The sequence below is a fragment of the Anastrepha obliqua genome, chromosome 2 (genome assembly GCF_027943255.1).
Source record: "Anastrepha obliqua isolate idAnaObli1 chromosome 2, idAnaObli1_1.0, whole genome shotgun sequence".
Taxonomy (NCBI): Eukaryota; Metazoa; Arthropoda; class Insecta; order Diptera; family Tephritidae; genus Anastrepha; species Anastrepha obliqua.
Window position 1 is genome coordinate 131,127,821 of NC_072893.1, and position 13,352 is coordinate 131,141,172.

At 33.5% G+C, this 13,352-nt stretch overlaps 1 protein-coding gene across 2 annotated transcripts in view; it reads left to right on the forward strand.

The window, feature by feature from the left end:
• Positions 1-13,352, forward strand: part of LOC129236896 (carboxypeptidase D) — a 49,941-nt gene that overhangs the window by 10,813 nt on the left and 25,776 nt on the right. Inside the window, exon 1 of one of the 2 annotated variants that reach the window (XM_054871186.1) lies at positions 5,813-7,389. The exons of the other annotated variant lie outside the window; for it this stretch is intronic. Coding sequence (XP_054727161.1) covers positions 6,907-7,389 — 483 coding nt within the window. The 5' untranslated portion in view covers positions 5,813-6,906. Of the gene's footprint in view, positions 1-5,812; positions 7,390-13,352 lie in introns of those variants that run through there. 2 annotated transcript variants of the gene reach the window in all.

The following is a 13,352-nucleotide window of genomic DNA, read 5'->3' on the forward strand; positions in this document are numbered from 1 at the left end:
GCATTTAAAAAGGTCACAAAAGCCAATACAAACACAAATACAAAAATTACTTATGTATGTGCAAGCAAAAATATTCCAAAAAATCTGCTGCCACGAAAGTTGCTCTAATACATGGCGTCTGTAGCGAGAAGGACAACTGCTGACGTATATTTAGCTAACCCTCGACCGCATATCCTGTCGTCCTTCCGTTATTATATACTACGGTTGTTTTTGCTATTTACACATACAGGCTTATTTGTATGTATATAAACATATGTACATATTTATTATTGATCTGTTCATTCACAAATTGATTCATACACAATAGAAGCTGAATCTTTGTAGATGCCAATTGACGTCGTTTTTCTTGGGTGAATGACAGTCTAAAAACAAAACTGAAGTAAGTCGTAAAACTGCGCAAAGGATATCATATAGCACTAGAAAGCTATTCTTGGGCTATCACGCGTCACATGCAAAGCGAAATTTTTAATAGATATGTATATATATATACTTCTTCTTCTTCTTAATTGGCGCGATAACCGCTTACGCGATTTTGGCCGAGTTTAACAAAGCGCGCCAGTCGTTTCTTTCTCGTGCTAACCGGTGCCAATTGGACACACCAAGTGAAGCCAAGTCCTTCTCCACCTGATCTTTCCAACGCAGAGGGGGCCTTCCTCTTCCTATACATACAAACATGTATAAATAGAAGTACATGGAAGCGTTGGCGTAATAAAAACTTCTCATGCAGCATCTGCTCTGTATTAAAGTCAAATTTCAATATGCGTGTATTGAAATTCTGGCGTTATCAACTTTTCTAAGTTGGATATTTGAGATTTCGTTTACACGCAATAGCTGCTTTCGATTCGCCAAGAAAAAAATTGAATGTAAAAGCAACAACAGTTTAGCAATTTTCAATCAACTTTCTTTCAGGCGGCTTGCTTAATCCAGTGTATTCAAGTGTAGTCAGTTGCCTTTATAACGAAGCCGTTGGGACCGACCAAACACTTAGTTTTAGGGGAGCTCCCATTATAGAGGAGTTAAAAACGACGAGTTGTTCTTGGCAATCAACGACTTGAAGTATTATAGAATTTTCTTTTTGTTTGTTATAATGGTTAAGAGGTGATATTCCATATTAAATTTTTTGCGTAAGCGATAAGGTATTGCTTGTCTCTTTACTAAGGCGATAACCTCAATTTAAGGGCACGTGTAGAAACAATTGTAATGCAAAAATTTACTGTTACATTGTTTTAAGTTCCCCATGCAAATTGTTTTTGAACTTTGGTAAATTCGACATACGTTATTAAAAAAAAAATGTCCCTTGCATTTGAACAAATTCATTATAGGTGAGTTATTCTGTATGGGAAAATCTGTTTCGTCGTTAATGAATTCGTTACGGAGAGGAATTCGGTGTGGAGAGGCTCTAATACAAGGTGACGCAAAATTAATCACCCTATCGGACGATTTATAATTTTTGCAAATGGGATCGCCCATCAATTATATCTGACACTTGTGAACTAGACAGCTGCAATATACAAACAGATATCAGTGCAAATATCAATGGTCAAAATAAAGATTTCCATCACTCAAAATCATTTCTTTTAATTAGGAAAAAAAGTTATTCAAAAACAGAATTGGATGATTAATTTTGCGCCACCTTGCATAAGGGGAAACTAAAAAAATTGTTAGTATAGTTAGTATAATTAAAAAGAATGAAGTGGAAAATCAATACAAAAATATCTAAGTGAAAATCTCTGCCATAATTGTATGAAAAAAGCTCACATATGTGATGACTTAATCAACTTCAGTTTAAACGTATTAACAGACCAGCCAATCATTTGACCACCACAAGAGCTTATTGCTCACAAGCGAATGCGGCAAAATATATGTATACTGGTGCGCATTTGTACACACACAGTTGCTAACTGCTAGCCCAGCTCAGCCCTTCTGCAAAAACAAATCGAAAGATCGATGCTTTAGCTTCCAGCTGACTTTCGGTCTAATTGGCTACCTATCGCCTCATGGCAATGGCCGATTGCCAAATCTGGCTCTAAAGTGCATAGCGCTTGTTGTTTTTGTTCTTTTTTCGCGATTAGTTTTTGTTTGTTTTGCAACTAGAAAATATCATGTGACTAAATGAGTCGTGCTTTTGTTGAACTATTTCTGTTTCTTAGTTTTACATGCCACTCAATGAAGTTGTGTTCAGAGAGCCAAAGTCGCAAGCTTGGCGCCTCTTTGTTTTGATGTTATTGGAATAAAAAGAAAGTTTCAAATGGCACAACAAAAGGTGCAATTGAATATGCAATGTTTAAAAAAAATATAACCTTGACAAACTTCCACAATTCATTAAAAATTTATTTGAAAATCTTAATTTGCCTCATCTTTTTATCCGCTTTTTGGCTTTGATTGGCGGCTAATTCGGAAAGTCGTAGCTGCTACATTTGGTCTTGTCTAATTTTTCAAGCATTCCACTTCATGGCACACATGGGCAAACATACGCACATATGCATATTATATAAGTTAGTGCTAAATGGCTAATGCTTAGCTTAATTCCACCAGTACGCCAGCTAATCCCTTCACAAGCTTAAATGCTTTTAAAGCGCGCAGATAAACACGTTGTACTGTCATTTCATTCTACATGTGTATATACATACATGCATACGTATATATGTATAAGTATGTACTAAGTACTAGTAAGTACGTGGTTGCATGTAAATCTTGTAATTTCTTCCCTCAACCGCTAATTTACTTGTTTATTTACACGCGCACTTAACAACTTGTCCCAAAGTAATGAGTATTGCTCGAATGTAGAGCTGTTCTCACCATTCACTCCATTTATGTATTTGTTGTTTTTAGTCACTCTCTCTTTTCACATTGGCACTATTTCTTGAGCGCATAAGCTTTCTTTGCGCCATCTGCATATCAAAGCTCTCTGCGCTCTGTCTCTCTTTTTTTTGCGAGTAATGCTTTTTCCAATTTAAGCTCCGCTTTTTCTATGCGATTTCTTATTACTAACAAAAAAATATTATTTTTAATTCCTATTCAAGTGCAAAAAAACACAACTGAAACTTCTGGCTAAGGTCAAACCAGCACGCATGAATTCTTGTATTCACTTATAGTTAAATAATATCCTTATCAGTCAATTAGTTCCACGATAAAATCTATTAACGCTTTTGAAAATGTTTTAAAAATGGTTTATGTGTATTTGCAATATTGTTTATCAAATGCTTATCTAAAGCAGAAAACGATAATTTCGCCTAAAATACCGACAATTTGAAAAAAAAAATAAAAAAAATTTGAATCCAACCGCCGAAAGAACTTGTAAATTTCGTGAGCTGCGTTACTAACACTGACATATTACCAAATTTTAAAGTTTTATTTCTTAATTTTTATTTTTTAAATTTCTGGACATGAAATATTCTAGGTATGAAAAAATTTGAGTATTCCCCTTTGAAACTATGAACTACACTTTTGTAAAAAAAAAATATAAAAAAATAGTCAAAACTATGCATCATGTCGCGCAACTGTACCCATTTTCATCAGCCATTGTTTTCACATCTGGATCTTACATTTTTACTAGAAATTCTGGGTATGCAGTTTTTTACTCCAAAAATGTCGAGCATTCCTTATATAGAACGTAAACTATGCATTCTATTTTTGGAAAAAATGGTGAAAAAATTAATTAAAAAATAAATAAATAATCAAAATTATGCATCAGGTCACTGCTATTATCATATTTTACTCATACAAGCTACTGTATGAAAGTTTTTTTCTGCTTGATAAAATGTTCACCTGTGGAAGTTTTTTGTAGACTTTTTTCTATCTATTTCAAATCTTATCTGTCGATGTTTCAACTTCACAAATGTATTATGATGAAATTTTTAAAATATAAAATTTACTACATTGAGGCTTTCTTTTGTTTCACTTGGAAAAAGTTAGACTCACTTAAAAGAACTTTATTTTTGAAATTTTAGAATGATTTATATTAATTGTTACAAGTTTTATAAAATCTAAAAAACCCATTTATACAAATATGCGAATAACTTAAAATTTTATTGAAAAATATATTTTAATATTTTTCGCAAAAGCTTCAAAAGCTTTAAGCTAGTTTATCAAAGTTTCATCATAACAACACATAAACTATAATTTTCCAACCATTTTCAAAGTTGGTTTTTGTGTCTTAATTAAAAGTTACTAAATGAATGAATGATTCGGCTTTGAATAATGGCGGGCTATCGGTTGATCCAATATGATAATCGGCCTTAACTCGCTATTTCCACACCGAATATTAGTTTCCATGGTACCAATCGTAGCTGATAATGCAAACCCCAGCATAAAATATTTTCTCGTGATATAACTTTGATACTTAAAATTTTTTATTTACAATTTATTTTAATAAATTTAAATTTCCTAAAGTAGCTTTTGAAAGCTCCAAACTTTTATGTTCGAATTTTCGTTTTTAAAGTTTTTTACTATCTTTTCAAGATTCAAATGTGTATCCAAAAAATTTTGATTTTTCATTTCAAAATTAATTTATTAAATTGAAATATTTTGAGCTGGCTATTAAGGCGTTTCATGCCCAAGATTAATTTTTAAAATTTCTTTAGTTAGTTTTCGGCTTTCAAATGTGAATCTAAATATTATATAAGATTGTTCATTTCAAATTCAATTTACTAAATTTATATATTTTAAGGTAGCTTTTAAAAGCCTCAGTCGTCGCCGCACTTTTTTGCTCAAATTTTTTTTTTCTAGTTTCTTTATAAATAGAACTAACAGTTTAAACTCTCGCTCTGTAGTCTCGAATTTGTATCCATAAAATTTAGAAAAGTAATGTACAGAGATGCTGCTCATAATTTTTCCCTTTTTCCATTTTTTATACTTGTATTAGAAATTATAAATCGGTAAATCGTTAATATCAATATTTTCAAATTCATTTTTTTTTTTAATTTCACTTTACTACTGAAGATCAAACTCAAACTTAAAAACTGTAAACTCCGAATTTAAAAATAAAGTTACAAAAAAATTTTCAGTTGAGATATCTTGAAGCTATTAGTAAAACCTCTAGTTAAATTCAAAATTTTTCATTATCTACTGGTGAATGAGGCGAGCGAAAAAAATGAAATTGTTTGGCGTACACTATTTTTCCATTTAAAACACTTTTATTACTTTATGGCTTAATAATACACAATTTTTGTTTAATCAGCTTTAAAAAATGTACAGTGCATGGGAATACATTGGGAATACATACGCCAAATTGGCACATACCTACACATCGAAAATTACTGATAATCAAACTAGTTTTAGCCCGATAAGCAAACAACTACACAACACCAAACGAGGGTGTTGAACACCGATAATGACAGTTATAGGTACATATTTGTTTACTTGAGTTAATAAAGTAAACAGAGAGGGGTTTAATTGCACAGGAGTACAGTGAGAGACGTACTCATACCAGGTCGAGAATCATCAAGCGGGAGACTCACTTTGATAGCATGAGATGCTAGAGCAAAGCTGAGTGCAGAAGAGCGATGAAATAGAAGTAACTAAATGCATTGAAGTGGCTCACCACGAACGTTAAACTACACTCGTGACGTCATTAACCAAAAAGTGAACAACTAGCTGAATGGAACCTAATGTTTTTTTTTTTTTTTTAATTTTTGTATGAATGGCTATTTTTGTAGCGCTCAAAGGCGCAAATTTCCTATAAAGAGCGCGCATAGTCACTCTCGCTGTCGTTCGGCGAAGCGCTTTTGGTGTGATGACTTTTGCCGCTGGCGAAGCGATGACGCCGACAAGCGATTCACACAATTTACGACATAAATCAGCAGCGAGTCATTGGATTTTATTCAGTTTGAGCAAAACGAGCGCCGAGCGTGAAGCAATGCAGTGACTTAGGAAGGAATAAACGCTTGTTGTAGCTAGAAATTTTGTTTCTCGCCACCCACTCTACCAACTGTTGGCAGTGGTGTTGCAGACAAAAAAAGCATAAGAAAAACGAAAACAAAAGGCAATAAAGTTAAATTTAAAACGTTAGGAAAAACAATAAGTTGTTTAGTGTGAAAAGGAAAATCAAAAACCTCGAAAATTGTATTCCTACAGTGGGTCTTGCATCGATAGATAGGCAATCAAAAACACTTCAAATACAACATTTTCGTGTTACTCTATTTGCTTAGTGTACGCTTTCGACTGAAAGCAGTAAATAAGCAAAATTTCGCAAATTTATTCACACTTTGGTGATAATAAACGGTTAATTGTAAGCGATTGCAAGGCAGCGTGGAGAAAACCGTCGCCTGTGTAGAAAAGGCGAGAGCAGCAAAGTGGTGCTTGAAATTTCGACAGCTTGGCGTGAAAACGGTGGGCATTCCGTTTTTAGTATACCTAGAAGAGTAGCAGCAGACAAAGAAATGTGAGATTTGGGGAAAATACATTACAATAAAAAAAATGAATAAATAAAAATAAAAACAAAAACAAAGAAAGCCGCGGCGAGGCATCAAAGCAAGAATTAAAAGACAGCGACAGAGCCTTTGCACGCATTTCCAAAGGCTCAGTGGTCGCGTCCAAAAATAGACATACCGAAAACGAACAGAAAAGTTACTGCCTCATATCACCACCCACTTTGCATAATAAATACGCACACCGCCGCCCACACGTCACACACGTCACACACTCATACAAGCAGCCGCCTACGCGCTCCCGTTTGCAGTGTATAACCACGACCGAATACCAACGACCAACATCGACCCGCAATCAGAAAGGCGCATCTTGGTTAAAAGCCGTAGCAGTGCTACCTCGCGCCTTGCAGCGACAGCCGAAGCTGCCTAACCAGCAACAAAAATAAAGTAGTATACGGTTTTAGAATAGTAATTTTGCGCATCGAGCTATCCCAACCAACGCCACTTATCACTTGTCAATTGCGAATTCCACGTCAAGATGTTCACACGTTTCAGCAATCTGCAACGGTGGCAGTCACATCTGTTGTTGTTGGCGTTCACGCTGATGGTGCTGCTGTTCGGCACCTTCACGCAGGCTTTCATAATCAAAGAGGACGAATCCTTCCTGCAATCGCCCTACTATCAATCGCAGGGAGAAATCGAAGATATGTTTGCACGCTTCGCCAAGACATTCCCGGAGAATGCGCGTGTTGAGACTATTGGACGTTCTTTGGAGGGACGCAATTTGATTGTGCTGCAGATTGGCAAGAATGTGCAACAACCACGCACTCCACTCACGCCCATGGTCAAGTACATTGGCAATATGCATGGTGACGAGACAATTAGCCGCCAGTTGCTCATCTATTTGGCGCAGTATTTGCTGTATAACTATGAGACCAGTTTGGAAGTGGCCAACTTGGTCAACACAACGGATATTTATCTGATGCCGACGATGAATCCAGATGGCTTTGAGCGTTCGCAGGTGAATAAGTGGAAGAGTGTTGTAACGTAGTAAAGAGAGGGAGCAGTTAAGTTTATTAAAAATTAAATTGCTAGTAAATATAAACAAACTGCTAAATTAAGGATTTCTAGTGGAAGAGTTGTGCGAAGTGTGAAAAATTGCGAAATTTTTAAAGTTGACTGTGAAAATAAGTACTTTAAATGTAGCGTTGCATGCGCAAGCAATAACAGCTCATTTATTTCGTCAATGGTGTCGGTGTGCATGGACTGTAAAGTTTTTATTTAAAGCGATTTTAATTTTTTATTTTAGTTTCTTTCTCTTTTTAATTTAAAACGTGACGAATATTTATTTTTATCAGCACTTCGAAGCCAAGTCATGCAATTTAATTTAACTTCAAAACTCGTTACTTGCATACTTTCAAAGTTTAACGCATTCGCATCGGCATATTTTCATATAAATCGAAGTATTTTAGCAGTGTGAAGATATTTCTGTGTTATTTAAAACTGCGATAATTGTTTTTGCAGCTTTTATACATATTTTATTGACATTTTCAGAAGTTATGCATGAGAAGTATTAGTATTGTTTTTTAGTACGATGGTGCCTCTCTTGTGTAAGGGTACTTCACAGAATTTGCATACATATCGTGTTTTGCTTCTTATCTCTTATGTTCTTCATACTAGACATATTTTTGTGGGATATTTTTCTTTCTTTGTATGCCTTAGTGTCTCCAGAGTGTGTTTTTTCATGTCACCAGACACCTTCCAGGTGGTGTTGAAGTTGGAGTAGTATATTGCATACACATATAATAAATTTTTCATTTCATCATGCTTCGAAAATTATACCTGATATACGTACATTAGGGTACTTCACTCTCCATACAAAAACAAATTGCTATTGTGTTTCCATCGGAAGATAGGATTAAGAAAAATGAATAACTCAGCCGAATCTTGACAGATTAAGGTTTTTAAAATTTCAAAAATTTACCTGTTCACGTCCCAAATTTTTTTCGCAAATATCAACACACCCCCGCATTGCACCGGCACATACTATATGGCGATTACTTTTCCAAAAAGGTTCTTTGATAGTTTTGTGATTGGTGGAGTCAGTTGTGTATTACAGCCTTCCAAAATAAGGTAGGAAAAGAAACATTTCGTTACATGGTGAAAAGTCGGAGCCGGCGGCCAAAGAAATGTTTGCTATTTATGGACCCAATACAGTATTGCATGCAACAGCAAAGCGGTGATTCTAACAATTCCGTTCTGCTAGGCCAATCGATGCCGGCCCTCAAATCGGATCGTCATGTTAACACTCATTCCGTTGTCCTGGAATTGAAGATTAGAAAAATTGTGTGGAAAAACTTGCATAGAAATAATTATAACTATCTGAGTTTCATCATTAAAACTAAGCGAAAAGACGTTGAGAACCTTTTACCGAATCTAATAAATATTGCTGGTATATTAAACGCCTAACGAAAAAGTTTACTCTGCAAATATATCATTCTTCTGTAGCGAAATATTTAAAGAAGAAATGAACAATTTTCATTTTACGATTATTTTAAATACAGGCACAGCTTTCTAAATTATTTTTGGATCTAGAGCTCTTCAGTGAAGCTTCAGCATCTATTTACTTTACCTTTTAACGCTCAATCTAGGGCGCGCTAATTGATTGAATTCAAGTGTTACTGCTCCACTTGTTTTGCGAGATGGTTTATATTTAACTCTTGTCTTTTATGACTCGGTGTGAAATCCAAATACGCCACGCAGACTACGCATCTCATATCGGTTGGGTTTTATTATTATTACTGTTACTTATTGGCGTATCTTAACTTTTCTTGTGAAAGATTTAACATGTAAGCAAGTTTGGGGTGACAGTCATGCATAATTCAAGCAGCTGAGCTGCATTACAATCAGTTGTTGCTGTACAATCAGTTACTTATATTTACATACTATAGCGTATCATTTGAATTAATTGAAATAAGCAGCTGGAGTTGACTCTGAAACCATCAGACCATCGTCTGAACAAGAATCATTTTGAAAAAAAAAAAAAAAATAGAAACTGAAGAGTTTTTTTTTTTACTTTTCGAGCTCATATTCACTCCGCTACCAAAGAAAAAGTGATTGTCAGGGAATATCAAATCTTCTATACTATATGCTGGTATTCATCGTCTGGATCATTTCGATGCCTTCCTGTGCTGATGATAGAATGGCGGTTAGAGAGATATAATGACAAAAACCATCTTCATACTTAAAGTATAGCCTGGAGATAGTTAGACGAACTAGAACCATTTGTTGCATAAAACATTCGCCATACATTTTCTGAAAATAGAGCTGTAGTGAAAATCCTTGGGCGGATTCTTCCGGTAAAGTAGAACCGACTCTCGTGGGAACTGGAACCACTTCGTTAGAGCAAATGAAGATGTTGTTGTTGTTTCAGCAGTTCACTGCTTCTTTTTATATAAGTCGCATTTCTTATTTGATTCGCCTAGTACCCTTTTATAATTCTCATCCGGCTTATGACATATTTAAAATATATGTTTTTGCGCTTGTAAGACTACTCTCACCTACTAACCAAACCTCTTTAAGTTCTAAAAGCGCTTGGCTGCATGGTAGTCCATAAACTTATATCCAGCCGGAGATCCCACTTATTGTGATTATTATTAACTTACAATTCTCCCACGCAGTAACAAGGCAATTAGTGCCCACCAAGCCTTTGTGTTTAGAGCAAGTCACCTAAAATTAACTTTCGCGCGTCGAGTTTTCGTCAGAAACTCAAAGTGTCATAAATACATAAAAATTTAAACTAATTTCAGGAATACCAATAAGAGGTCTCTCATGTACCTAACACCTTTAACGTATCAGCTTTCGGGAACTACAACCCATAAAACGGAAAATCAACGTTTTTCATAACCCATATTTTCTACTAAAAAATCAAGGATCGTTAAGAGCTTCATAGGAATAATATTCGCATTACCACGGTGTCTGTTAGGTGAAGAAGGTAGGAAAAATAAATAACCGAATATATCTATTTACGCCATTGTTATAGACTTACACAAGTGCGTCTCTGTTGTCTAGGAGATATTATCTAGTTTCTAAGTATCATCAGTTACTCGTTTTGTTTAAAAAATCTCATTGATACACTTTGAATTCTACAAGGAATGTCATTGCCGGAACGATTCAACAGACCTTAATACCACAAAGTCTAGATGCTTTGTTAGCTTTGTGCTTTCCCTGAAGTCCAATCTAATCTGCATACAAAGACTTTTTAACTTCGAGGAATCCACCTCCACCACTATATAAATTTATCTATATTTAGTACATTTATTTAGCGCCGTAATCAATAGTATTGAGCCATACAAGTATGTAAGCCTCATTAGACCGCCTACTATGGTGTTCATATGCCGTTCTCATAATACTTGGAAAGTCCTTTATAACATTTTGTACACACATATGGTACATACTAGAAATTCAAGTCCTAACAAAATGCTAACACCTGTTTGCGAATAGCCTAGACAGACTATTAAATTTTTTTCTCTATACCACCACCAATTGTCTGCCATTACTGATGTGCGAGTACATTCTCCCAGCTTTATACTCCCTGCTTACTTTCCTCTGCATACGTGTCCATGAGATATGATACATAATTTACACTCATAGTATACCGTTAAATTGTATTGGTAGGGAGCAAGTTTTTTTTTGCGAAAAATCAATAATAGACCAACATTGGAGTTTTCAGCTCAATTTTTGTTGATTTTGCGACAGCTGCTGCGACACCAAAATTCTAACAACTCAAAATGGCCTAAATATTCGTATGTATTTCGTAGCAGCAACACTACGTTTGGCATTAATGCATAGCAGCGGTAATAAAACAAATATACGAATAACTATCACTCAACGTAAGCGCTGTTGTGTGACGAGCTGGCGCTGCTGGTATTTTCATTTGAAAGGAAAATAGAAAATGTATTTCTGCTTCAAAAACAAACAAGTTAAATAAATAGAAATATATTAGAAGTGTGTGTAGTGTGTGGTTTAATCGTTGTTATTTGGAGGTTGTGTATTTGTTGCTGAGTGAGTTGAATGAGTGGGGAGTTAGTAGCGAGCGCACAGAAAAAGCCGCCATAAAGCCGATGTATGCAAACGCTTCGATATGTGTGTGGGCATTGATGGCAAACAGTTGAACAAATTTCCTGTTAACTTATTTTTGCCCTGCTGACACTACTTGCATTTCTGCACATTCCCCGCCGCAGGTTGTTACTCGCTCGTATCGTTTATCATTTGAAGTTGTTGTCAATGTTAATTACATATAATATATATTTTTGTTTTTGCTTTGTGACATTATGACGTTGATGCGTGCGATGGAAAATAATAATAATAATAATAAAACACCAAACTATTCACATCTACATAAATACATATTTATGTGTGTATGTCTATTACTGCCCCCATTCTTTTATATAATTTCGATTTTCAGCCGTCTCCAGTCGTTACTAACTGCTGTTTAACAGCGCATGGCGTCGGCGTGTCTTATTTTTAGTTTGATAGGAATTGCAATTGTAAATTAATTTGCTTAAAAATAAAAATTACAAATTTTTTAAAGACGTGGAAATATTTTATTTTAAATAAAAATCAGTATTATTTTGAATAAGCTCATGAATGATTAGCGCAGAAGTTCCAAAAAGAGTAGAAATAGCACCCGCTAAATAGTAGTAAAAAATCCATAAACCTTAAAAAAATATTGCTTTAAATATTTAAATCTAAAACACATAAAAAATATGAACCAGGCTTTCGTTTTTAAATACCCTGGGACTGATTAGTGATTAGATTCATAAAAAAATATTTTAAAATAAAAACAAATTTCAATTAGTTTATTACGAATTAAGGCGGTGTAATCACATTTCCAAAACAAAATATCAATTAAAAAAATGTTTAATGCAGTAAAAAATTTAAATTTATTGAAATAAATAAATACATTTTTTTTTAATTTTTTTTGTATTTATTTATATTTTTTATTTATTTATTTATTATTTTTATTTAAAATAAATAAAAAAATTATAAACAAAATTATTTATTTATTTCAATAAATTTTTTTAATAAAAATAATGATTATATTTTATTATGTTTTCATTAATTTCAAAATAGAAGTACAATACAAAATAAAAATAATTTTAAATAAAAGTATCTAATTTATAAAATATTATTAAATAAATTAATTGCTTTTAATTCTCTCATGGGTGATTAGCCCGACTAATGAATTTTCAAAAAAAAAAAAAGAAATTAAATAAATTCTACAATGAATAAAAAATGTAAATTTGTTAACAAGATATTTTTTTAAGTAAAATTTAAAATACAATAGAAGTGTTTAGTTTCTTAAATGACTAGCTTATTTTTTAGGAACACTTAAAAGGAAGCAACTACGAATGACCACCGCTATTAGGGTGTACTAATATAGTTGAATTTGTAAAGTAAAGAATAAATTCAGTAGTTAAAAAAATTCTACAAAATAAAAATTTAAATGCATTGCAAAGAAGATAAAAAATCAAGAAATTATTTTTAAAATTAGTTTCTAAAGAAAACAGTTTAAACAAATTCCGGGAAAAAATTAATAATTATATTAGTTTCTATTCTAGTATTCTATATTTTTTAATTTAACACCATTTATGTTTTAACATATGTACATATAAGTATAGTACTATTTTTTTTGTTTTAATTTCATGGATTATATTTCAATGATTTGGTCACAGTTGGACACGTAATTTTATGCTTTTTGCCGTGGGTCGCTTGTATGTGCATAGCTAAAAGTTTTCATTAATTTTTATTATTTTTTAGCGATAATATTTCGCTACAGTATGTAATTAAATGCATTTTATTATGTACTAATATTATACATTTGTCGCTATCTCAGTGCCTCTTTCTCACGTTGAAAAAAAAACATAGCGAATAGAAAAATAAGACTTCAACATTTTAAACTACAAATACAAAAACCATAAA